The 25,106-nt window shown below is 41.3% G+C and overlaps 2 protein-coding genes across 4 annotated transcripts in view; one reads left to right on the forward strand and one right to left on the reverse strand.

The window, feature by feature from the left end:
- LOC131568899 (poly(rC)-binding protein 3-like) overlaps positions 1-18,336 on the forward strand; it is a 496,267-nt gene extending 477,931 nt beyond the window's left edge. The window contains exon 17 of one of the 2 annotated variants that reach the window (XM_058821076.1): positions 16,229-18,336. In XM_058821076.1, coding sequence (XP_058677059.1) covers positions 16,229-16,289 — 61 coding nt within the window. In that variant the 3' untranslated portion in view covers positions 16,290-18,336. Of the gene's footprint in view, positions 1-4,213; positions 4,947-16,228 lie in introns of those variants that run through there. The other variant, XM_058821067.1, reaches the window with a different exon arrangement.
- ZNF830 (zinc finger protein 830) lies at positions 9,005-24,850 on the reverse strand. 2 transcript variants are annotated; one of them, XR_009275751.1, is made up of 12 exons: positions 24,728-24,850; positions 24,536-24,635; positions 23,375-23,495; positions 22,767-22,800; positions 21,367-21,578; positions 20,912-21,002; positions 20,179-20,242; positions 17,116-17,196; positions 15,727-15,803; positions 13,071-13,995; positions 12,913-12,977; positions 9,005-9,137 (listed from the first exon to the last, which is right to left on the reverse strand). XR_009275751.1 is itself a non-coding variant. In XM_058821087.1 (10 exons), exons 1-10 carry the CDS (start codon positions 24,847-24,849, stop codon positions 13,812-13,814), a joined length of 1,086 nt encoding a protein of 361 aa, XP_058677070.1. In that variant the 5' UTR covers position 24,850; the 3' UTR covers positions 11,595-13,811. The 2 variants fall into 2 exon arrangements, 1 of the variants encoding a protein (XP_058677070.1); XM_058821087.1 differs by lacking the exon at positions 9,005-9,137 and having other exon boundaries at positions 11,595-13,995.
- Positions 24,851-25,106: the final 256 nt, after the last annotated feature.

Genomic DNA, 25,106 nt, shown 5'->3' on the forward strand with positions numbered 1-25,106 from the left:
CTTGTGGTGGAATGGGATCTATATGAGGTCTTTTAACATACTTTCGCAAAGAAGAAAACTCCTCAGCAGTCACATACCACGGATCTCTATCTATACCCTGTGAAACCAGAAACAAAGTATTCTGTTCCTGTTAAATTTCTAGATAGAAGTCATATGTTACCATCATCTACAATAAACCATCATATATTACTATGTACCATGTGTTGGAACTGTATTTAGATGAAGTGACTTCATTTGTAATGAAGACTCCTAAAGTAATGTGTACTAAATTAAGCTGTAAGCTAACATAGGCAATTAAGGTGGCTTTTTCATTTTAAAAAGTGACACTGTTCCAGACCTGTCCTTTCACATGAGACATTGCTGTCCAGCCAGGTGCCACCACAGCAGCAGTGTGAGTTCAGTCGCACTGGAGGAGGGCTGAGCAGCTGAGAGGCAGGCAGGAGCTTTGCTCTAGTGAGGTTTAGGGGCTGGGGCAGGACAGAGGTGCAGAGCCAGGCTGCTGCTGCTGCTGCCTCTGTGTGCTAGGAGCCACCTCCTAAACCTGCCACAGGTGATCCTGTCTCTTTCAAAGACAGTGGCATAAAACAGCTTTGGGAAGAGACGAATACAGCACCCAGACTGCCCAAAGTGTGGTCTGGTATGTGAAAATAATAATTACAAGAAATAACAGCTATATAACCATTCAGCATAAGGTAGATCTTTTTCTCCCCTGTAAGATCTATTGTTTGTGGGAATTGGTTTCCAGGGGCCAGTATTTCTGCATAAACCCATGTCTTTCAGCAACATAAGATGTAAAAAACCAAAATTATCTATCCACAGTATTCCTGAAACATATTGTGTGTATCTTTAAGCTATCCTCCAACCAAAGTTGCTGTCTATAGAATAATTTATCAGCTTGCTTTAAGACTTTTATTGCAATCTGGTGTTGGATATGTACATAGTATATTCTAAATTATAGATATATAAATATATTGATATCTTATCAAGACAGAGATTTAAATCTTATAAAGTATTGGTTTGATTCTGTATTGCTTACCCGAGCGCTGGCCTCTGTATGAATAGAGCGTGTCCTAGCTTGTTTGCAGTTGAAATGTCTTTTTTTCTGTAAAGCCTTCTGTCTCTTTAACTGGTCTCCACTGTAGTAACAAGATTTTCATTACCCAATTCCATCTTCTTGCTTTTATTAAGATTGAACTGCAGTTTAGTTTTTCTGTGTACTATCTGACTTTGGATTATAAATGAATTTAGTCAGCAGCACTTGCTCCTTGTTGAAGGGCAGTTTCCTGAAGGTATTTTTATATGAGAAGTTCATTCACAGACCCAACAGGACTGCCAAAGCCACACCTGCTCTCTTGTCTTCACCAGTTTCAGGTAATGCAGAATGTGGCCTTCAGTGTATATATTCAGAAGGTGCAGGCCTGCAGAGGGACAGTGTAAAATTGTCACTGTGAAATTCTCTATGAAGGCTGCCTCACCCCCCTCATCCCCTTTCATATGCAACGTTGCTGCATCCACAGTTGGTTTGGGAAATTGCCACTGGTATGGGAGAGATGATAGCTAACCTGATGAAATCCCACCTTATAAGTTGTCACAAGTAATAGATGGGAAAGAAGGCAAATTACTGCTACAGTCATACCTATGAGAGTAAGCCAGAGACAGGAAGTTGGAATGGCTGCTACCAACACCAGCTTTTTGGCCTGTGGGATCTGTTCTCCCTGCTAGTGCAGGAAAAAGCTTAGGCTCAAACACCCCCCCCCTCCATACCAGTAAGGATTTTTTTGGTTTTTTAAAATGCACAGTAGACAAATTTGGAGTCACTGAAACAGTCCTGCAGTACCTTTCTATGGACCTCCATCCCAGAATAATACTGAGTAATACTAAAAAATCCAACTGTATAAACTGAGTTTTTCAAAACGTACTAAGGTATCACATGTAGTTCCTACACCCCCAAGTTGAGGATGTACAGTGGAGTTGGAGTCTCTGATTGACATAAGCCCCTGTGTGAGTAGATGGCAAGCAGCACAAGGGTGCACTTCTCTCTGCTTAGAAAAGCTGAGTTCCTCATCCATGGGGACAGATAAAGACTTCAGGGTAGGAAAATCAAAACTTCACCTCCCTCAAAGGAGTCTGAATTTCATACACTCTCCCTCCTTCCCTCCCAGCTCCTCACAGAAGATGTGCTCCTTCCAGCTTCCCAGCAAAAGCTGCTGAGGTGTTTATGCTCCGAGAGCCCTCTTTTCTTTGTGGAGGAGAGGAGCTCGGTGCTCAAACATCTCCCTCTCTCCTCCACACTCCTCTCCCTATCTCAGACCCACTTCAGGTGTCCTTCAGACTCGCCATCATCAGCAGTGCTTTGGGAAGCTCTAGTCCAGTGTCCCCATTGCCTGTGTATCCTGGTAGATCCTTGCATCCTTGCATGAGGCAGGCAGCATGCTGGTCATTGCCTTTCTCTGGCAGTGGATGGCCATGGGGCTGTTACCCTCAAAACTGTTTTTAAGGTGAGAAAAAGAGAAGCCTTTCCAAGCCCTGTGTGGGGTGACCATGTTTCCTTCCATGTAAGCTGCTCTCCGAGCCTGCTTACCCAGCTCCCAACAGGGACCAGCACAAACCCTGTGCTGGGAAGCCTTCCTGAGCCTGATGGGGTGTGGGAAGAAAGCACCAAGTCCTCTGCATGGTCAGCCAGCAGCTTGCTGGCACTTCACTCTGGAAGCAAGGAGCTGCTACAGCTCCTCAGCTCATCTCAGGAGAAAGTCCAGGAGCCTGACAAGTTAGTAACTGCCAAGAAGACAACCCCAAACTGACTAGGAATACACATGCAATCACAGCTAGCAAAGATTTTCTAACCCATAGTCCTATTTCTATGCTAGGCTGCCATAGCTCCCAGCTGGTCACCTGCAAAAAGCATCCTGAAATTAATATTTGTGTCATTTGCCAACCCAAAAGCCAGTGCACAAGCTGCAACAGGCAAATGGGCAAAGGGAGGATTTATCTAGGCAAACATTTTGGCATACGAAGACAACAGTGTGTCCTTGGAATTATTGTATTTTAATGTCTGAAAATGTACAGAAAAGCAGAAGTATATGGGCCAAACTCACCTTGCCTGCTAATGGGTGGAGTTAGATTAAAGTGAGAGTAGTTTGATTCCTACACCCTCCCAAGAGCCCATCACTGCCCTGGGCTTGGAGGTCAGGTCAGTCTGGAAGTTCCTGGTGCTGGTGGGGTCTGTCTGGGGATGTGTCTGTTGTATCCATGTGGTACCTTGTGTGTCAGCTGGAAAGCTTTGTCATGTTCACTGTAACCACTGTGCAGGCTCAGGAATGATACCACTGCTGTGCAAGCTGGGGTGTTCTTCAGTGTTCCTTTTTACTAATTTACTTATGATTAGATTGCATAAATATTTTGTTGTGGTATTAAAAAAAAAAGTCTGGGGAAAGTATAAAGTGAAGTGAACACACTGGCTAATCTGGTTTGTTTTATATGAAAAATGCACATTGACCTCACAGTGAATGAAATTAAAAACTAACTCACTTAAAAAACAAAAAACCAAAACAACCAAAACTTCATGCCTTAAATGGAAGCAGCAAATTGCTGCTCAGTCTCCTCTCATCCTAGCAAAATGATTAAATGTACTATTTGTGTCACAAAACTGACAAATTGAAAAAAATTACCAAAACCCCCCGCGTCCCCCTTTCAAAAATACCCTAATTTTGAAAAGCAAAATTCACCATACCAGTGCTGGGGAGTAAACTTCATAGTTATTTTAAGTTTTCTTTTAAGTTTCATTTTTCCATCTTTTTACCATTACCTGCATTCCTTAGATTTCTTTTTTTCATATGTGAAATGAACTAGCAACAACCCCATACCCTCTTCCTTTTTCTTTTTTTTCTGTTCTGAAAGAACTTTAGTCTCAGTAATGTTTTCCCATCAAATCATGGAAAACCCTTTTGTTATTTCTCTTCTTTAACACATAACATGTTCCTCCTTTGACCCTCATTTTCCCTTTTTTTCTCTCTCTCCCCTTTCTCCCTCCCACTCGTCTGTCCCCGTCGTCCACCAATCTAATCCTGGATCCTGCCCTTTCGTGGTTGCTGTCCTTCCCTCCCTCCCTCCTTCCCTCCCTCCTCCTCCTCCTCCTCCTCCTCCCTCTCCCGGCCCCACCGCCCTGGCTGAACCCTCCCAACCTGTTTGTTCCTCTTCCTCTCTTCGTTTGCAGCTTAGAGATGGCTAAAGTCAGCACCCAGACCGCTTCCGTCACGACCCCTGTTGACCTCAACATGAACCTCTCTCAGTCTGCCACCCCTACCTCCACCCCCACCTCCATGGCCGTGCTGGCGGCCGCCTCCGCCGCCTCCGTCAGTACCCCCCCTCCCCTACCAACTCTGCCAACCACCCACTATGCCGTTCCTGTCTCCAGTCTGCTTGGCATGAAAACTGTCCCACTCCTGGCACTAAATGCCGCGGCCGCCGCGGGGGCCACGGGGAGTTTGTCCGCTTACACTGCCAAAATTCCTTCGACGAGCGGGGTTAAGAAATCTGACCGCCAGAAGTTTGCTCCATATTGAAGGGATGAGACACAATGCAAGCTTTGCCAGCTCTGCCAAGAGTCTGTGGTAGATCCTAGTTATCAAGGAAACAATACGGCATCTTTTATTTTCTGTTCGATTGCTAGTGTTAACTGTTGCTGACTCAAGTCGTCTTCCACTCTCCATAACACCTAACACCAGGCACCACCTTCCAACTAGTTCCAACAGCCAGCAGGTGCCAGCCCAGGCTCCTTCTCCCCAGATACTGTCCCAGGGCTGGCCCTCAGCAGCCCCACGGCAAGGCAGGGCTGCCCCCAGCCCACCAAGGGAGATACAGTGAGAAGGGAAAAAACATAAATGCGGCAAAATGGTGACAGCCGGGTCCTGCTCCGGCGATGCTGCCCGGCCTAAAAATGCACCTAGATCCATGTGCAGGGATCCCTCCAACTGCAGAACAATTCCTCGTGGCAAACTGGCATCTCTGATGCATTTTTTCTATTGCCAGCACATGCAAATCCGGCACTTTTCAGTGCCCCTGCAATGCCCTGTGAAGTGCTGCTGGCCCCCTCAGTCATTCTGCTGCTCCCAAAAGGCCTGGAGACCCCCATCCCCCATCCCAAAATCCTCCTACGAGCAGGAGATGGCAGTTAGGAGGTACCAACTTCAGGTACTTGTGCATACAACAAATGAAGCTTTCTGGTCTGAGAAAAACTGCTAAATTAAAATTACTGTAAATCAGTAAGGAAAAAATACCAGGTACCTGTGCCTTTCCACATGATTCTTTTAAAGGGTGCAACCATTTTTCTCTACTTTGGAAAAACGTAATTTTAAGAACTCTGCTTTAGGGAGGAGGGAGGGAGGGAGAGAGAGAGAGAGGAGGCTCCTCCCTTTGCACTCAGATGTTTTACATACACCAACACAGTACTTATTCCTGTAAGTACTTCAGAGCAAGTACAAGCCAGATGCCGTCACTATCTCATATTTCCTCTCATGTATGTTTTATTCAGCCAAAATGACCATTTTTCATTAGATTTCTCTACAAAATACATCCCTGTTTAACTCCCCACTAATCATGCAGTCAGGTTGTATGGTAATCATGAAAAACATGTAGCATTTTAGAGGTCATTCAAAGGCTGCTGCCTGGACAGATCACATCCCTTTACCAAGTACTTCAGGATGCTCAGATTAACTAAAACGAGACAAGTAATGGCAGCCAAAGACAAGAGAGCTGGGGAATGGAGTGGCTGGTTGCCAGCTGTTGGAACTAGTTCTTAACTGCATTTTATGTTTGTCCATCCACCTTCTTTTTAATTTCTGTTGCATAACTCAGTAATGCAATATTGTTTTCCTCACCACTTCCAAAACCAGATTCCCATTAGCCCGCCATGTTCATCCACTCTGCACTCCTTGGACACAAAGCTTTAACAATTGAACTGTATTCAGTGCATTTTAATATAAACTAAAAACACAATGCAAATGCAATACTTTTTAAAACATGGTATTTCAAAGTGTGTTATTGTATAGGGCTAAGTACTATCTCAGTATTTTGTGTCATTTCTGTATTCTGTGGGCTTTTCTTCACCTTAGCACCTTTGCACTAAGTTTTGTCACTGTAACTATTTGTAGAACTGCCATTGTTACAATTTGCACTTATCCAAATGGGGGTTTTGGTTGGTTTTGTTGGGTTTTTTTTTGGTTTTGTGGTTTTTTGTTCGTTTGTGGCTTCCTTTCTTTTTTTTTTTTCTTTTTTTTTCTGGTTGCATATACTGAAGGAAAAACTGGGAATAATGTCAAGATACCACAGCTATTTAAAAGCTCTAGAAAACTGCTGTAAAATTGTTCTGGAATATTGTAACTGTTTCAATAATTGACATTTAAGGAAAAAAAAAATCCACCAACCTCTGTGTGAGAAAAATTGCCTGCACTGAAATGCTGTTCTATGCTGGTTGTACTCAAGTGGTATTTTTTTAATAGTGAGAAGATTTTTTTCTTTTTTTTTGCCTTTTTTTTTCCTTTTCTTTTCTTCGTTTTTGTTCCTACATTTTAGGCTGTCTTCAGAAGTTACTGGCCTGGGGGCTCTGTAATGTATCTCATCATGCCCTAGTGCATTAGCCACCAGACAGGACTTTTCCAAAGCCCCATGAGACAATGCTTTCTATGGACTAATCTACAGAAGAGTTTCTGCCATTTCTAATTTTCTTATTATTCTGAGACATCAAAAGAAAACACTTCCTTTACTCTTTAAGCAACTGTGCTTCCTAACTCTTGTGTTGCTTTCATTACTGTTCCAGTTTTAACACTATTGTGGCTCATAACATAAAGCAGAGACAAAGTTATTTTCGGGGGTTGATTTTCATTGATGTTCATGCTTTGGCTAATCTGTATAAAAGCATGGGCCGTTAGTGTTCTAAACCACTGTATTATTCAGCTAGAGACTCGACAGTAAGTTAAATGAGACGTTTTTATAAATAAATTTTTTTCCTGATTAAAAAACAAACAAAAAAAAAGACGTGGTAGCTTTGTGCATACAACTGTTGTGTTGTTTAAACTTTGTTCTTTGTAACCGAGTTGCTAACTTGTCATTGAAGAAGCACTATTTTATGGATTGTCAAACTGAGATCACAGACAAATTGCTTGTTTTCAATTAATGATTAAAGGTTTCATATCATCACGCTTAAGGTCCCAGTGCTCATTGGGAAACAGTGTAACATCTGTGCAAGACTGGCAGCCTTAGTAAGGATGTTAGCTCATTGTCAGGCATGATGAGTCTCTTCAGGACTAGAGGGAGCCAGATTGTGCAATTAGTAGAGTCAGCAGTATTTCTACAAAACTTAATTTGGTTTTTAACAAAGCTGCTCATTGAGAACTTCTCACACTGCATAGAAAAGACAAATTTGGCTTCATGTTACAAGCAGCCACTGATTTGTATCTCTGGTCTTTTCCCAGACTGAGCTATAGATCAGATACTGGGGAAAGGAAAACAGGAATGAAAGAATGAACTTGGATGCTGAGTACTGTATTACTGAGGCCCTTTGTAATACATTCCCAGCAGCACTGCCCAGAGGCTTCCTGCCTGCACCTTCCACCCTGCCAGGAGCCAGCCCAGGCCCTGGAGGAGCACGGCAATGTGCAGTAGGACGGGGAATGGAGAGCTGAGCAGGCCCAGGAGCTGTCTCCTGCTGCCCTGACACTCTGCTCCAGCTGTTCAAACCCTCCTTTGGATCTGCTGAAGCGCTGCAGTCACAGCCCTGAGTTCTCTCTTCACACACAAGCAAAAGGAAGGGGCTGGCCCCAAGCTGTTGCTGCCTTACAGCCCCCCTGGCTGTGCTCTGGCCACCTCTGCTCTTAGAGCACTGGCAGTGCTTTCACAGGTACTCCTCTGGCCTCATGAGAAAGCAGCTTTTCTGGCAGCAATCTCCATCTCCCTACTCTGTTAAAGGTCCCTACCTGCTTTCAGGGATTGAGCCTGGGGTCCTGCTTCCCCTCCCTGCCCCTCTGAGCTTACACGACGATTTATCCTCCGTGGTCTCCAGGGTACAGAGAGCTCTCCAGTGCCTGGAATCGGGGCACGACCAGGACGTACATGCAGACAGGGAGACCTGTAGAAATCAACAGCTTCCTCAATACAGATGCAGCCACACAACACCCCCTGATGATGAAGGGTGCCAAGGGGCACCCTTACAGAAAGCTCACTGCACCCCAGCACCCAGGAGGCCTGACCCAATGTTGACAATTAGCTATTCCAGCTCTTAGAAAAACTATAGGCTGTGATACTAATTTGATAAAGTTGTCTGTTATTATTACTTAAAATACATTTTTATTACTTGAAATGTATTTAACTTCTCATTCTTTAAAGGAGAGCTGAAGCTGCTTTCACAGCAGAGACCTCCATAAGTCTTCATTTCTTCAACAGCAAAAGCTATTTCTATGGCTAGCCTGGCTACTGTAAATGAAAAAAAATATATATTATTGCAGCTCAACACTAAGTAGGTCAAAGCTTTGCTCTCCCAGTAAAGCTGCCAGGCAAAGGGCAGCAGCAGCTCTGGGGTGTGTAGTATCTTTCACATGAATAATTCACATGTGGCTCGCAGAAGTGAAAGATTTAAACAAACTAGTGCTGGGGCACATTTGTGTGAGGAATGAGGAGAGGTAAATAAAGACATATATACTAAGAAGGAAGTATTCTGAGAGGGTTTTTGCAAAAATACAGGCAGAAATGTGATAAAATCTAAGCTTGTTTTAATTTCATTAGTTTAGTTGGAAAATATTTCTGAATGGCAAGAAAAAGCTCCTAATATCTTTAATATACAAAACAGACAAACAAAAGACAAGATGGTAAAGAAAAAAGGGGGGGGGGGGAAAGGGTAATGAATAATAGTAAGAAAAGTAGAAATAGAAAAGTAAACCACTCATGCCCAAAGGTAGATAAGAGGAAGCATGTATTCACTGTGAAAAGGTCACTGCCCACACAAATGTGAGTTTCCAGATGAAAGACAGCACAAATTCGGCTTTTGCGTCATCAAATTGGAATTAGGTTCTGGAAACATCTCAAATGAATTCAAGCAGCTCTGTTGTGTTTCTCAAGTGAAAAAACACTGACAGCATGAATGCTACCTGAAACCAGAAGGAAAATAAACAAAGTTAGTCTTCTGCTAATACAGAGTGGTTTCTGTTCTCAGGCATAGCCAGAGGGCATCTGTGGGCCCAAGGTTCACATTTGGGCCAGTCAAGCTCCTAGGCAGCAGCAGAGTCTCTGTGGTGCCATGAACAGAGGCACCTGGGAAGTGCCTCAGCCTCAGAGGGCTGCACAGGCAAGGTGCTGTTTGTCAGGTTTCACAGACAGTCTGAAAATCCAGTTTCTTCCACAGCCTTAACACCAGCTGAATGTGTTTCAGCATTGTTTGTATTCTTGGGACAGGACCTTCCCCTTCTGGAGTGAGTGTCATGATTTTCTAAAAGTCACAGTGCTCACTGCTCCAGGGGCTCAACAGTGGCACAGCTTCTGCAGGGAGCACTGTCATTGTCAGGCTGCTCAGCTGAGTGACACAAAGGGTGTGTTTATTAAAGGACAGCATCCAAAGGAGGGATTTGAACAGAGATCTCTCCTATCCCCTGTAACTTCTGCAGCCACCAATGGTGCAAGGTATTAGTGGCTCCACTGTATTTTTGGAAGAAAGACCTGGTTTAGATGTCTACACAAAGGAACTGCTCACATTTGTTTTCCCAGCTATCAGGCCAGGATAATTCTAATGAACTGATGAACAGAAGATCAAATGAAGGCAGACCCTGAAAACCTGCTTCACACCTGAAATTTCCATCTCTTGGCCCGAGCCACGCTTTCTAGGGGTGTAAGTACACGCTGCCCTTCTTGGCACTGAAGTGTACTTAATTCCTTGGTTCCAGGAATCCAGGTTAATTAAATCAGTTTCTGCATCAGAGCATGTGTCCTGTCCCCCTACAGACTGGCATGTGTCTTAGGACAGTAACTGAAATTAAAGAGTCAAAGTCATTTGATGGTACCTAACAAAAGGGAATTTCTGTACCATTACATACTCACACTGTGGTTTCTAATGACACCTGCTACATGATTCATGCAGCTGAATGTCTGATTTTCTAGAGCAACCTTTATGGATTATAAGAAAATAAGTATTTTTAAGTGCTCAAAATATTTTAGTAATATGGCTTTTCTCATTTCTAGCTCAGTGTTTTTAAGATGATAAAATGCAGAGAATAATTATAGTGGAATGTAATAAGCAAAATTTGTCTCTCTTCAAATTGAATTTATTTGCAGGGGGCCTGGCCAAAGCTGACGTCAATGTTCTTTTCAATCAGTATTTGCAATTTGAAGCAAATTTTAAAATTAAATGCTGTAGTGGAGGAAAAATAATCATGTTAGCAAATGAGAACATTGGTTTGCTGTTATTTGGGTTTGTTGGTTTTGTATGGTCACTTTTGGGCTCCTCTGTACCAAATACAGACCTTGTTCCAGATTTAAGCCATGCCAGCAGCAGCTTATTTCTTCAGGGCAGGAGAGCAGTTAGCACAGCAGTCACCACTGGGCACTGCCTGCCTTGCCAGGGGAGAGCTCACTACCAGCAGCAGCTGTAGCAATGGTGAGCTGCTCCCTGGAACTCCATTTCAAACATGCAGACACACACATTCTGCCCCTGGAAGTCACTTAGCAGCTCCAAAACCACTGAGCTGGGGAATCTCAACTACTTTTTGGTGGCATGAAATTCCACAATTCCTAAGTTTGGACAAGTTTCCATTATTATATGAGTAAATAAGGATTACAAATGTCTTCCTCCCTAACTCCAATATTTCAGTTTTCTGCAAGTTCTGAAGATCAGAGAATTAAAACAGTCTTCCTAATTCCAGTTAAAATTTCATTTTTAATAGTGGTTATTGACATAGCTAGTTATTAGGATTACTTTCATCTTTATTGTTAAGAAACAGAATTTAAGGAAGTTAAGAAGTGAGAAAGAAATTAAGTACACATTTTTAAAAACAAGCATTTCCTCTGGTTAATAAGCTATCTGAATAGCTCATCAGAAGTACATAAAATTGTTTTCTAAAACTGAAGACATGTTTAAGATTACAAATTAATTATCCCAATGTTTTTCTAAGATACAGGAGATTATTTCCCTTAATAAATGGGCCTGACTACTAAATTAGGTTAGGATACTCCTCTCTTATAGCCACGCTACTTTCATTGCTAAAAAGCAGGATGATTTCTTGCTCTCTTGACATGACAGCACGTCATGTGACATGCACGTCAGTGGTCACAAGGGACAAAGACACTCCCATTATCTTCACAAAGCTCTCTAAAAGCTTTGTTTCAAGTGCTGAAGAAAGGTACAGTTGTATGCAGTAAGGTGTACAAAACTTGAATAAAACTGTTTGGAGATCTGTGAGATTGCTCCAAGGAAAAGAGCACCAACTCCTAAACAAAACACAACCAAGAGGGATGGATGCTGTCACTTCCCCAGCAATGCACACGCCCCCTGGCTGGTCCATGTTTCCCTTTCAGCAAGTTATGCAAGGAGAACAAATAGAATGATGAGTGATCTGGTGTTTATTCCTGCCATCTTCTCCTCATAACAATGGGGTGCACTGGTTTGGATTTGAATGTCCAAGATCCTGCACTGTAACTAAACTCACTGCCTTTAGAGATACCTCTAAAGATGAAGGCAACTGGACTAAAACAGATGAACTGTTTTAATGCTCAGTTAATTTCCTACTCATCCACAGCTGAAACCATGATTTGCAGATTTCTGTGCAAGACGAAAGTAAAATTACAGAACAATGTGCAAAAAGGAAGTGTAATTTACAGACTCAAAGATTAGCATTTTTATACTGTCAAAACATGCATGTCCATGATGTTCAGTGTAACCTGATATGCATTATATCTGTTTCTCTGAAATTAAGCCAAATGCAGAGTGGTTCTGAAGTTTAAGTGTTAACAAGCTTGTGTGCTTTGGTGAGTGGGGTCAGTGAAAAGCAAAGAACAAAAGAACAATCAGGAACTTAGCTTAGCTTTTCTCAGAGAGAAATTGAGGGACTGTGCTTTGGTTTGTTTTGAAAAAGACTGTCCTGTTAATACTGCACCACCCTGTCAGCTGCAAGTTCTCTTTACAGGGATAAATGGATCTAGAGATCTTACAGTGCAGCATGACAGGCACCTTAGACATTGATGTTCCAATGTTTCATGTATACAAAGACATTTTATTTCAGTTTTGGTCCAACGGAGTTTTCTCCAACTTGTCCAAACATTCATTATTTATTTCAATATTCTCTGAACACTGATTCTGTATTTCAATACTCTCTGAATGCTGCTATCTCAGTGACAGTCCTAATTCATGTAAGACTTCAGTGTCACATCAAACATTTCAGCAGCAACAGCTACTTACAATTCCTCTTACTAACAGTTGTAAGCCAGCACATGTGAGCAGGAAAGTGTGGATGCAATAAAACACTACGGAGCATTGCCTGAATTTTGACAGCTTTATAAATAGAAAGAGCTGAACCTAAGGATCACAAAAATTGGGAGTGATAAAAAAGCATCTCACTATAAGGATAGGGCTTCTGGCATATCAGATATTTCCCCAAAAACAGGCAAATCAAACATCTAAATTTTGTTCTAATCTTTATTGCTTGGTTGATAATAATCTCTGAGGCAAGGAACTGGAATGCTTTCATAAGAGCAAAGCTTGTTTTTTCCCTTTAAAATCTCACTAGTTTTAAATCTAGAGTATTTTAAAGAAAGGTTAACCTGTTCTTAACAACTTTACTTTTTGATATCAATCAAGCCACACGTCCCTCTTATTTTCAACAAGTCATCAGTAAATCTGTATTTGAAGATTCAGAAAAGTTAAAAAAAGACACTTACCAAAGGTAGTTCTGCCTTCCATGTCCCAGTCTTGTCAAGTTTGTTGGTTCTTGATTTTACCTAATCTGTGTTTATCAGAACAGAATCAATTTAAGATGCTTTCTGTGCCTAAAATAATATTTTAAGAAAATTTCCAGTATTTGCAATTATTATTTTACCTCCTCAGTTTTCAGTGCAGCACCTTTCTCTCAGGCATTTTGTCACCCTTTCATTAAGTGATGCAGATATGTAACCACTGCCTTCTCATCCCTCTGGTTCAAGAAGTGTGAGATACGCTACATGATGGCTGCACTAAGCAAAACAGGAGACCATAAAGAAAAATATCCAGCAATGCTATGGCACATTACAGGCTATACACTGTGGAGAAGCTGTATCTCAGCCTTTCTGAGCTTAGTCCTTATATACACAGAGAAACTGTAACAGACCCTAAAAAAAATGTACATATTTTATTAGGAGCTGGGGCAATGGACAGAAGGCCACCTACAAATTTTAAGAAAACATAAATGAATAGTATTTCCCTTTCCCTAAACCCTCAATCTGGGAAAAATCTGTAGACTATGTACTTCTATAGACAATAAGCCAACTCTCAAAATTACCAAACTGAGCTAATGCTTCTGAAAACCTAGAGATTCTTTACAGATTAATTAATCCCACTAAAATACTTCTGGTAGGAAACCAGTCATTTTAATAGGAAAGGTGCATCCAGTATTGTAAAACATTTGCAATATACAGTTTTTACAACAAGTAATACACTACTGTAGATCTACAAAAATTTTTTTAATAAGCTTGGTTCTTTAGCTTACGATCCTCTTTAAATAAATATTTAACAAAAGAATCTCCCTTCTAACAATGGAACCAAGACCACAGATAAAAAGAGTGTCAACCACATTGCAAAAATGCTACAACAAAGCCCCTTTCACCCTCCAGTCTTGTGACAGCAAATCCTGCAGTTCTTCTTCATCTTCACTCCCAACATCCTCCTCCTCTTTCTCTTGTGCTGCTTTTAATCTCATGGCTTCCTTTAACTTCTCCTTTATCTCGTCCTGGCGGTTCCGCAAAAGCTCCACACGGCGGTAGCACTCACTGTTGGAAAGTGAAACACTGTTAACATCTGGGGCCTTTCCACGTCAATGGCATCACCTCCAATGCCGGATTTTGCTTCTACAACTTTGGACAAAGAAGCTTTACAGCTTCCCAACAGTGAAAAAGAAATAAGCTTTCAAGATGCTAGTGCACCTTCTCAGTATTCTTCAAGTGAAAACAGACTGAGGAGAGGCTTGGTCAATTCTCTAGCAGTGAGACCTGATCCAAATACTTAACAACTGCAATACATTCAGTCACAAACCATTTTTCAAAAAGCACAGAACCAATATCCACTTCCACACAAAAAGGAATGCCATTCTTTGCTCCATTTATGGTTTTCAAGAGGGAAAGGTGTGACATCAGTTATCAATTTTGATAATCTAGTGGTGGCATCTCTGAAAATAAAAAAAGCAGTACAAAGTGTTCAGATTCTTTATCTGCTTCCTCTCTGCTGTAACAGAACATTTTAAGTAAACACAATCCCAAAGTTTCAGGTTACTATTCACTTTAAAAGTTCTGTCCTTGAATTGTGTTTTACAACCATTCTAGCCACTTCAAATAGGATTTTTTTTGAAAATGCCAAATAGTACCAGACTGATTTAAATTCTCCTTTGCCCCTTTCATTCTTATTTGCTCGGAAGGGTCAATATGGAGGGGTTACTGTCTAGATCCTGTCTGCACTGGCATATTACCAATATGATTCTTACATAGCTGAAGATTTGAAGGCCAAGGAATTTATTTCATTTTCAACTTAATTTGAAATAGCCTGCATTTGAATACACTCAGAAGTCAAACGTTACAAAACGTTTTTAAAAATGTGTTTGGAACTTTTATTTTGGGGAAAAATAATTACAATTAAAACTTGAAGTATTCTACAAATTTCTGAATTTGGTTCTATGTACTTACAACAGCCTTAGTTAGTGAGAAAAATAAGTCCTTAAAGAGAGGCAATTTAGCTCAAGCCCTCTTCAGAATTACACTAACATTGTTAAAAGGCATTCCTGTAATAGCAAAGTTCAGTTTGAACCCAATGCTGTTGTTACCATACACTGATTATGTGCAGCATGTACATCTGCCCAGAGGGTTGAAGTGAAATTTCTAGTGCCTTTCTTTCTGAGTTGCTACCATTGCCATTATCACTGTTAATATCAGTGTGTTGAGCTACAGGAAAATGGTAACAAACTGTTCCACTGAGCTGTATTTCAGGTTGCTTGAGTTTAAACCAATGCCCATCCAACCACCACACTCCCCATTTCAGCTAAACAAAACCAAACAAACTGCTTCATGTAATGAAGTGCATCACTCCACAAAACCTTAAACTTCTACTAGGAATTAAAGAGGGTTTGCCACAGCACAGGACATTTTCAGTACAGGAAATGTTCCTTTAAAATGTTCACACATATTCTACATCAATCAAAACTCCCAGGGAAATACAAATTAAGACATTAAGCCACCTGACAGGGGAAGAGGACAGTTTGTTCCAAGAATTTGCCTTGGGTACCTTCAGTGATTCCAGTGCAATCTCTCTTTGGAGAAAGTTACAAAATTTTGTGTCAAAATCCATGTCTTTATTAGGTATCATTCTGCAGTTTGAGGGAGTTTGTCCTTCAAATACTCAGATGATTAATGAAAGGTAGTATCGCAGATTAGAAGCGTTTTTATCACTCCAGTCAAAGAGCAATCCATTACTGCTAGAGGACAGAGAATTTGAGGAAAAATTGATCTACTTACATCTGCTCATCAATTTCTCCAATCTGGCGATCTAGTCGTCCCTCCTCATCATCTTCTGCCACTATTGCTTCTGAAATCTAAACCAGAAAAGCACTGAGAAAATTCACCTTCATCCTGAATTCCACTTCCACTCCTTTACAATGTCTGTGTCCTCCCCTGCTCCCCTCCACCTGAAGTTAGTGTGAATCTCCTCTATGTATATTCCCATCTTTAAAAGGGCAAATACAGAAAAAAAAAAAAAAAGGGTCTGGTTTAATTTGACATGGAAATGCTTTTTCTTAAAATCAAAAGAATTTTGGCTGCTTTGGGGTTAACCTTTAGAAATTTTTAATACTCTGTGATTTGAAACTGAGCATAAGCAAACGACACATACCCACAGTCTGAGGCTGAAACAAGAGCTCTAGCCCAGTGCTTGGGACTTAAATACACACCACTTATTGAACATACTGTTTAAATATTCCCACTGGATCCCGAAGTGTTTCTAACCTGTTATTTTTTTCAGCATATACTTTCTCAAATCTGAATGTCTGGGAGATGCTATGCAATCAATGGTCCACGCATAACTGAGAAGATTCCTCCTAAGCTGAAGAATTATCTGAATGGCTTATGCTAGCAAAATGTATCCACCACTGCTTTTGTATGAACATTTGCTCTGTTTATAGTGCTGACTGCTTTAAAATGAGCAATGAAACATTTTTCTGCACCACCTTCTCAGCCGTTGACATATGAGTAACTATTTACAATTAAAATAATTAAAAGGATAGCAAATATTCTAGGGGAAGACTGAGAACACAGGTAATCTTTAAATTGTACACAAGGGCAGATAAACACCTGCTGCATGAAGACTTTCCATGCAATGGTAAACAGTAAAAAATTGAAGTACAGAAAAACTGGCCAATTTACGTGTCTCAAAACTCTTTTGTCACCTTCCCAGATTTTGGAGTTCCTTTCCAGTGCATTTAAATTAAACATGAAATCCAGGTTACCTACACTTTATAGATACTTTTCTAAAAAGACAGACAAATGGGTAGTGTTTTTAAAAGTATGAATACAGAGCTAAAGAAGAGCCCACAGTTGTGTCCTGTTTGAATACAGGACACTGATCTGAGGTATATGTTAGCTAAACAGTATTTAAATAAAATACAGTGTAACAAATGTAACTAGATACATATGACTGGATCTTGATTAAAAGTTCTCATCTTAATTTCATTTAAGTGGAAAATACAAAGAACCCTTTGCTCATTTATAAAGTGCATTTAACCACACACTGCATTGAAACAACCAGCTGACAAATGCAGATGTCAGCCATTCTGCAGAGCTGCATGAAACTGTTGTTTTCCTTATTGTGTATAGTATTTAGAATCAATAAATATAGATTCCATTACTTACTGTGTTGACCTGTCGCATTGCCTTTTGAAATTCATCCCATTCTTTGTCCATCTGATCCTTTGGAGCATCAACTTTTCTCACCTAAAGAACATGAAAATGTATAAATTAACAATTTAAGTCTAATGACTCTTTGGGGCACTGTAAAAAAAACCAGGAGAAATATGAAAAATTATGCTGTGTTATCAGAGAAGTCTGGTTGATGTATCTCAGTTTAAGTAATGGATATGAGTGAGAGAGTGCAGCTGCACAGTGGTTTTGGAAGAAAAATCTGACTCTGCTCCTGGATTAAACAACATCCATGACTGCAGCTTTAAAGAATAATTATTGATTAGAAGTGGCTGGTGTGGAATGTCTGGAGTAACAGAAGTGAGTTTGATGGTCTGCCATTTCACTGTGTCAGGTGATAATTATTGAATTCTTCTGTAAGCTGCCTGTACAATTGCATACAGTAGCCATTTCAAGACAAAAAGCAGTGAATTGTTTGCCTTTGGCATAACATAAAATATCAAACCTTTCAGTCACTAGTCTGCTGGTGTTAAATAGCCTGACTGTATTTCAAATCTAGTCTAATTTTGTTGGCTAACAGAAGAAACTGTACAGCTACAAACCAATTTTAATGACATGCAAAGCTTTTTATTCTGTGGTAGATGGCATTTAGTACTAAGAGATGAAGTCTGAAAAAGTAGTCGTGGCAAGAATGTGTTTAAGATCTACAGCCAAGGTAATCAAAGCCAGATTGTGCTTTTAATGCAAATAAATAAACAAGGTAGTCTACCTGTGTAATTGAAACCTACACAATTCAGGACTGGAAGATGTGGCATATAATGTATTTTAGAGGACAGATTATGCCTGACTCAGGACTGGGTAGAAATTATATAGCTAGGAGAACTAAGCAGTTTGAACATAATAAGTCATGATACCATCTTTTTGCATTAGTTTTATTTTCCCTTTATTCATTCTGCTCTTTTGGTGACATGTCAGTCATCACCTTAGTAAAGACAACAGTTTGGTGTGTTTTGTTCCTGAGTGATTATACAAAATCAAGTAGTATGAATTAAGTTTATAGAATAAATTAGAAGCTTCCAAGCAAACTCATACTGGGAAGTAATAGTCATCATTTCATTTTTCTGTTCTGTTATTATTTCTATCATATGTGTATGTACTGTGTTATTATGCATTGTGGTTGTCTTTTGTAATTCATAATTATTTGTATTTCTTACAATAAATTTAAACACTAAAGTTATTATTTTTCTTGAAATATTTATCTAACCCAGAATTTATGTGCTCTAAGTACCTGATGCAAATAACAAGCATTTTTCACACCCACAATCTCCTTTTCAAACACCCAGTTAATTCTTCAAATAATTATTTTGTGTATGATTCCAACACAGAACCACTGCAGCCACCTCAACATAAGTGATGTCACAAACATTTTCCTCCCTCTGAGTATTAGTTACACTCAGAAAGGGCTCATTAAAAGGAAGAGCCTCTCCAAGCAATTCAATGGAACAAGTAATCACTTGTAAATTTATCAGTAGAGGCAATAACCAGAACAAAGGTCACTAACCAGTGTCCTCACAGATAAAAGCAGATTCTCCTTTCCTGCTAGGCATTCCTGCATTCCCTACTTATGATGAAACTAAGTATTTGAAAAATTTACTACTTCAATTAGACAAAAACACAAACAAAAAAACCAAAAAAAAAACCGCAAAAAACCAGCCAAAGGATGGCTTTTTCAGCTACATGTTTCAATATTCAAAATATCATTATTCAAAACTATTCACATATAGCAACACCTGGGCATGAGTAGTGCCAAAAGAGTCTTGCCAGAGCAAATAAAACACCTAAGCTTGTTAGCTGGGCCAGTGGGACTAAATGAAGATGAAGGAGCATTATTTGGAAGGTCTCCAAATTAGATGTCATGGCTTGGCCTCACAATGCCATTTAAATACACCAGCAGCCTTCCACTGAGTGAACAAGAAAATATACTCAAAGAAAATAAAAAAGACTTAGGCCTACAGCACTGTGTTTCAATAAAGAAAGCAAGAAAGCCATCAAATCTGCGGCAAATTTGACAAAATGAAACAAAAAAAGGTTTGTATTTCAAATACCAGTGTTTTATTTTGGTCATCATTTAGCACCGTGCAAGCTGAAGGAAGCATGAATGGTTTTGGATTTCAAGATATTTTGTTGTGGGGGGGGTTTTGAGAAAGTTTGAGAATTTGAAGGTGAATAGCCACATTTCTTTTCTGAGCATCATAAAACCCCCAGGTGGTAAAAGACAAGAGGGCTGAAGACCAGGTTCCCTCTTGTGGTGTAACCAGCACTAGAGATGACAGGGTGTGCCACACAGAGCTGCTTTCATTCCAACAGGATGCACCCCATCAGTCACACAGTGACTCAACACTTTTCAGCAGGATCTCACAAAGGACATTCAAGAACTATTATATCCCCAATTCCAAAGCAAAACTGAATGTACAAATTAAGTGAACTGCTTTTCCTGAGATGACTCACAGAAATAAAGGTACATTGTCCAAATGTCAGTTCAGTATTCCAACCAACAAATGACATTTCTTTAAGAGTCACAGAGGAACCATAATCAGAAATACTTTCCAAGAGATGGCCTTAACAAGCTCTTCCTGCCCACCTCCATCCCTTTTCATGTTTTCTCATTCACACAGAATGAATGTTTAAAGCTGCACCAGGGGAGGGTCAGACTGGGCAGTAGGAAGAAGCATTTCTTTACCCAGAGGGTGGGCAAACACTGGAACAGCCTTCCTGGAGAGGTGGCCAATGCCCCAAGCCTGTCAGTGCTTAAAAGGCATTTGGACACAGCCCTTAGGAACAAGTTTTAGCTTCTGTTCAGCCCTGAAGTTTTCAGGCAGTTGGACTAGATTATTATAGGTCACTTCCAACTGAAATAGTTTATTCTAGTCTAAATAGTTCAGTCATTTTCTTACATTCCAGAATGACTGATTACCTGGAAAAGCATCCTTACTACTCAGCAAATCATTACAACTGGCAGAAATAAATCCAGTAGCATAAAACAAGGAGATCACTTACTTTTGCGTCCACTTCAGGATCATCAAAGAAACCTTCTGGCAAAGCTTCAGCAGTGTTTTCTTTTCTGAAACATTTGATTACTATTAGCCCAAGTTAACACTTTACAATCTGCTTCATTGCAGAGTTAAAAATAGTCAAAAATGAAATTCATAATCCTTTGTGTAAGTATGCAGAAACACAGCAGGTTTTTTTAGCCATTAGTTTTTTTTAATCTACAACCACCAAAACCTCCTCGTTCAGCTTGATCCTTCCTTGCTTTGAAGGAACTGCACAGAAAGGTTTAAATCTCACTGTTAAAACAAGAGCTGTAGCTTATGCTTCTTAAACTGCTCTTTCCATTGTGCTGAACACCTAAACATTGTAACAGCACAGCTGCTACTTCTGAAAGACTACAGCACAGTCTGAAGGAGTGCTCAGGTGAGCTGAACCATTACCACACAACAAGCACTTTCCTTTAAACAGGAAAGCAGTGGTTGCATGAAGCTCCCACAGTACCCTGTGTTAAAATTTGCAAAGACATGTCAAACAGACTCTGTATGACACTGCTCCATCTCTTCTCCTGTCCCTAGGGTGCAAGATACCTGTCTGAAATAATGCTTGAGGCTCACATATATACAAACTATTCTGAATGCAAGATAAAAATAGGTTCTAAGGGATCACAGTCTCTATTTCCTGGAAGACAAATGTTTGCTTACAATTGCTAAGACTATCAATATTTGATTTGACTGCTTACCTTTCAATTACCTTCTCATGTATCTCTGCTTTCTGTATGGATCCTGAATGGGAAACTATAGGAGCAGCTGGAGTTTTGGTGTCAAAAAAGTCTATAGGAAAGGACAGAAGTCTATGACAAAAAGAACAGCTGTTCAGGCATTTTCTAAAATTCCTACTACACAGGAATTTCAGTTAGTACCTTACTGAATCAAGGGAAGAACAGACCTATGTTACTTCCCTTGGCAGCCTCAAACAACTAGAACATAAAATCAATGAGCAATCACCACACAGTAACACAAAATTCTTTGCTAGTTTATCTCTACTTCCAGTATTACACACCCTCACCATCACCTAATGCAATAATTAGAAAAATAAAATAAAAACCTTTCATCATCAGTTACATCACAGCTTCTCCTTACAGAGAATTACTATTAATTACTAAGAATTACTAATTACTATTTCAGTCAGCATTACCTGCAGGCAGAGAATTAGCTATGACTTCTTGAGTTGGAGGTGGAATTTCAGTTTTACGCACAACAGAAGATTTGCTTGTTTGTTCTTGTTTCTCCTCTTCTTCATCATTGTCATCATCGTAATTCCCTGACAATAAACTGGGACCTGGGCCCTTGGAAAGCTGTACACTGGCACTGTCTGGGTGTGCTTCATCAAAAAAATCTGCTGGCAGCCTGGTAAAGAGCCCACAACACAACTGTCAGAAACGTCACAGCAGTGACTCCAGCCCAGCAGCAGCAGCCCAGGCCCTCTGTGAGAGCCTGAGCAACGCCCTGAACAGCACAGCTGCCAACACAGCCACTGTCTGAAGGCAGCACACACCTGGGGCTCTCATTTAAAGTTCCTCAGAAATGCCCAGGTTAATTCTGAAAACGTATTTTAGATCCATTTTTCCATTTGCATATTCACATTAATAAAAATAACCCGTAACAAATTGGAATGGTGGTTAAAGTAATTCTTTTTCCACCTACTAAGTAATTTGCTACTTATTTTGGGTACCTAGTGCTGTCCAGGACTGCAATTTAGAACAGCCACACAGGCTCAGCAATGAGAAAACACAGATTTGCTGGAGTAGCTGCAGCCTGCAAGCCAAACATTTTTCCACCTTGTATTTTAAACTAATTATACCAACAAGTTCAAAAATGGACAAACCTCTCAAGTGTTAATTTTGCACACAAACTCAAACTCGTACAAGGAAACAGCAAGTGGTACCTATGAAAGGTAGTAATTTATCCTGTGAAGTGCAGAGGAGACCCACAAGTGTCACCTGACATCTGCCCACCCTACAAAGATGTCTGAATACCATCAGAAACTTTTAGGGGCAGTTGAGATGCTTAACCCAACCCCTTGAAGTCAAATACAGCCCTCTATTTGTACAAGTTCAACTGCAGCATATGCACCTACATGAATTCTAGGTGACAAAAACCATCCTAATGAAGATCTATCACTGGTTAGTCGTTTTTGTTAATAAATATCATTGAATTATACATTGAAAATTTGTCTTAATTTCAGACTGACACCTCTTCTTTAGGATGTCAGCATTATTAGAATACATGCTACAATCTGGTTATGTTCAAGCTGTGTAATAGCACCACGTGTCAATCCTTTAAAGTCTGTCAGTGACAGTAAAATAATTCCTGTTTTCTCAGGGAATCTTCAGAGTTGATACAATTATCTCCACCCAGGAAGATGCTGCCATGTTCAAGACTATACAACTGTGCTAGGGAACAGGAAGAAGCAGGGATCTGCTGACTCTCTGAACCTTTGCCCTTGTACAGAAAGCAGAGACAAGGAAGAGATGGATGAGAATGCAGCCAGTGATAGTTAGAAAAAATTCCTAGGTAATAACAAGATCTACTTACCCTGATGAAGATGTGTGTGGCTTTTCATCTGTACCTGTACAACAGCCAAGAGAACTTCTTAAAATCCATGCTTTTAAAAGAAACATCCCTAAGGCTTCTATGACAGCACCAAGTCCCCAAATGCATACATATTTAACATATATATTTACATGTCTGGTAGCACCAAGGGAAAAAATTAACTGTCTTTCCTTTGGCAAGAATTTTGGTGCATGGTTTGAGGAAACCCAGTGACTTGATTCTTCTGAAAAGGAGTAACACCACTTCTGGGCAAGTGCTCCTACTGCTTAATTTACACTGCTTCCCGATCTATCTGGGCCAAGCCCACAGTTCCATGACCTAATTTAACCCAATAAACCAGAAGAAAACCAGGTAAACTTCCAAAAGCACTGTTTTCTCCTGACACAGAACTCACAGAGAAAAAGCAAACAAACTTTTCCCCTTTTCAGCAGCAATGGGCTGACATTAACTGAACAGTCTTGTGTATTCATTAACTGTTCATTTACTCAACAGTCTGGTGTATTCATACTCACTTCCACAAGAACAAAACAAACCAAAAACATTCAAGGCGTAAAATGGACAGATTCTGGCAAGTATTTCCCTCTCATTACCTTTTACTCTCTTTAGGTCTGTATTTTCTGTCTCAACTGTTTTTCTCTTGACAGGATGAGAGGATGTGCCAGCAGCTGAGCCAGTGGCTGTCTGCTTTGTGCCTTTTAATTCTGCAACTCTCTGTAAAGAAATAAAAATTCGGGGCACGTTACTAGCAGTAACTTCTGGATTGCAGCTTAAAATACAGAATGAACTTTTACAACAGCTCATCAAAGTGAGCTGATACCTTTTTAGAACAGTATCACTGAAATAGACACCACAGGTACCAAAACAAAGACCAGTGTTTCTGTCAGCCTCTGGAATGATGTGACATGGAGGAAGAGGAACTGACATTCACACAAGGGAGGCTGTACCAGTAGAAAAAACAGAGCAGTGACACTGACAGCAGTAAAGCACTGGAGGAAAGAGCAGGAAGGCTGGATTTATTCTAAAGTCCTGGAATATTAAGTGTTTTAAAATAAAACATGACTTTTTAACATCATGAAAGACGTCACCCTGCCTTGCCACAGTCATCTCGTTTGAATACAGGCAATGAACTGGAACCCCTCTGTTCCTTTGGTCTTTTCCTCAGTACTTGTAAAATTAAACACAGTCTTTCAGTTTTTGCTAAGAAGTAGCAACAGAACTTTAAAGAATAAGAAAAAAAATTGGGTCGCATCCAAGTTACAAACTCCCTGACTTGCTTCACAAGTTCTCTATCTTTACTGCTGAATTACAAAGAGGAAAAAAAAGTGCATTTTCTTAACCCCGCATAAGCTGTCACTGGACAGCTCACAGATCCCCGAGCAAGCCCGGGGAGGCGGAGGGGATGGGTCCAAGTCCGAGCTGCAGACAAGGGACAGCCAAAGGCTGTCGCTACGGTGGGAACTGCTTCACCGGAGGAGCGGACCCCTGAAGGACACGGGACCCCCATTCTAGGGGCTGGCCTTCAACCCCCACCCGGGCTTTAAGAGAACAGAGGCCAGACGGAACAGCCAGGCGGGCTCCCCCCTCATCCCGGCGGGCTCCCCGCCGCTCCCGCTGCCGCACCGAGCCCGGAGCAGCGAACCGCAGGCCCCGTTCCGGCGGCGCGGCCTCTCCCCAGCGCCTCCCCTTCCCAAGCGCTGTCCCGGCGCTTCCCAATCGCAAAGCCCGGCCGAGACCCTCCGCAGAGCCCTCACCTCCCGGTGCTGCTTGCCCAGGACGTGGGTCTGCCACAGCAGCTCGCTCTTCACGGGCGCGTTGCACAGGGAGCAGCTCAGGTGCCCCAGGCTGTTGTACGTGCCGGCCGCGTTAAGGGAAGCACCGAGCGGGGCGCGGACCCCCTCCCGCCACCCATCCCTCCCAGCCGAGCTCTAGGGTGCCGAGGATATTTGGCGAAGGGCGAGTCGATGCGCTTCTTGCCGGCGTTCTGGCGCTGCTTCTCCCTCATGAGGCGCCGCAGCTCCTCCTGCCGCACCTGCTTCCGCCCCGCGCCCGCCCCGGCCGCCGCCATCTTCCCCCGGCGCAAGGGCGGGGCCGGCGCGCACCGTGACGCTGCCGGGAGCGCCGGGAAGGGAGGGGCGGGAAGGGATCCGTGTCCTTCCTCAGGATGTTCTTTAGTGTGTTACTGAAGAACATAGTGGATGTTCTTTAGTTAAGCCTTTGGAGCACCAACAGAGCTCCATGGACACAGCAGGCCAGCTGTGGGACACGGCTCTGAATAAGCTGCCTGAAACGTACCCCACCCCTCACGCCAAACCACCCAGATAA

Source organism: Ammospiza caudacuta, chromosome 1, assembly GCF_027887145.1.
Source record: "Ammospiza caudacuta isolate bAmmCau1 chromosome 1, bAmmCau1.pri, whole genome shotgun sequence".
Lineage (NCBI taxonomy): Eukaryota > Metazoa > Chordata > Aves > Passeriformes > Passerellidae > Ammospiza > Ammospiza caudacuta.

What these genes read in the sequence shown, in the direction of transcription:
- ZNF830 (XM_058821087.1), bottom strand. Translation starts at nt 24,849, where the DNA reads ATGGCGGCGGCCGGGGCGGGCGCGGGGCGGAAGCAGGTGCGGCAGGAG. An exon ending in CCACACACATCTTCATCAGG is followed by an intron (nt 21,579 to 22,766) that starts GTAAGTAGATCT and finishes GCTCTTTACCAG; the next exon opens with GCTGCCAGCAGATTTTTTTG. An exon ending in GGAGAAATTGATGAGCAGAT is followed by an intron (nt 13,996 to 15,726) that starts GTAAGTAGATCA and finishes ACTTTCCAACAG; the next exon opens with TGAGTGCTACCGCCGTGTGG.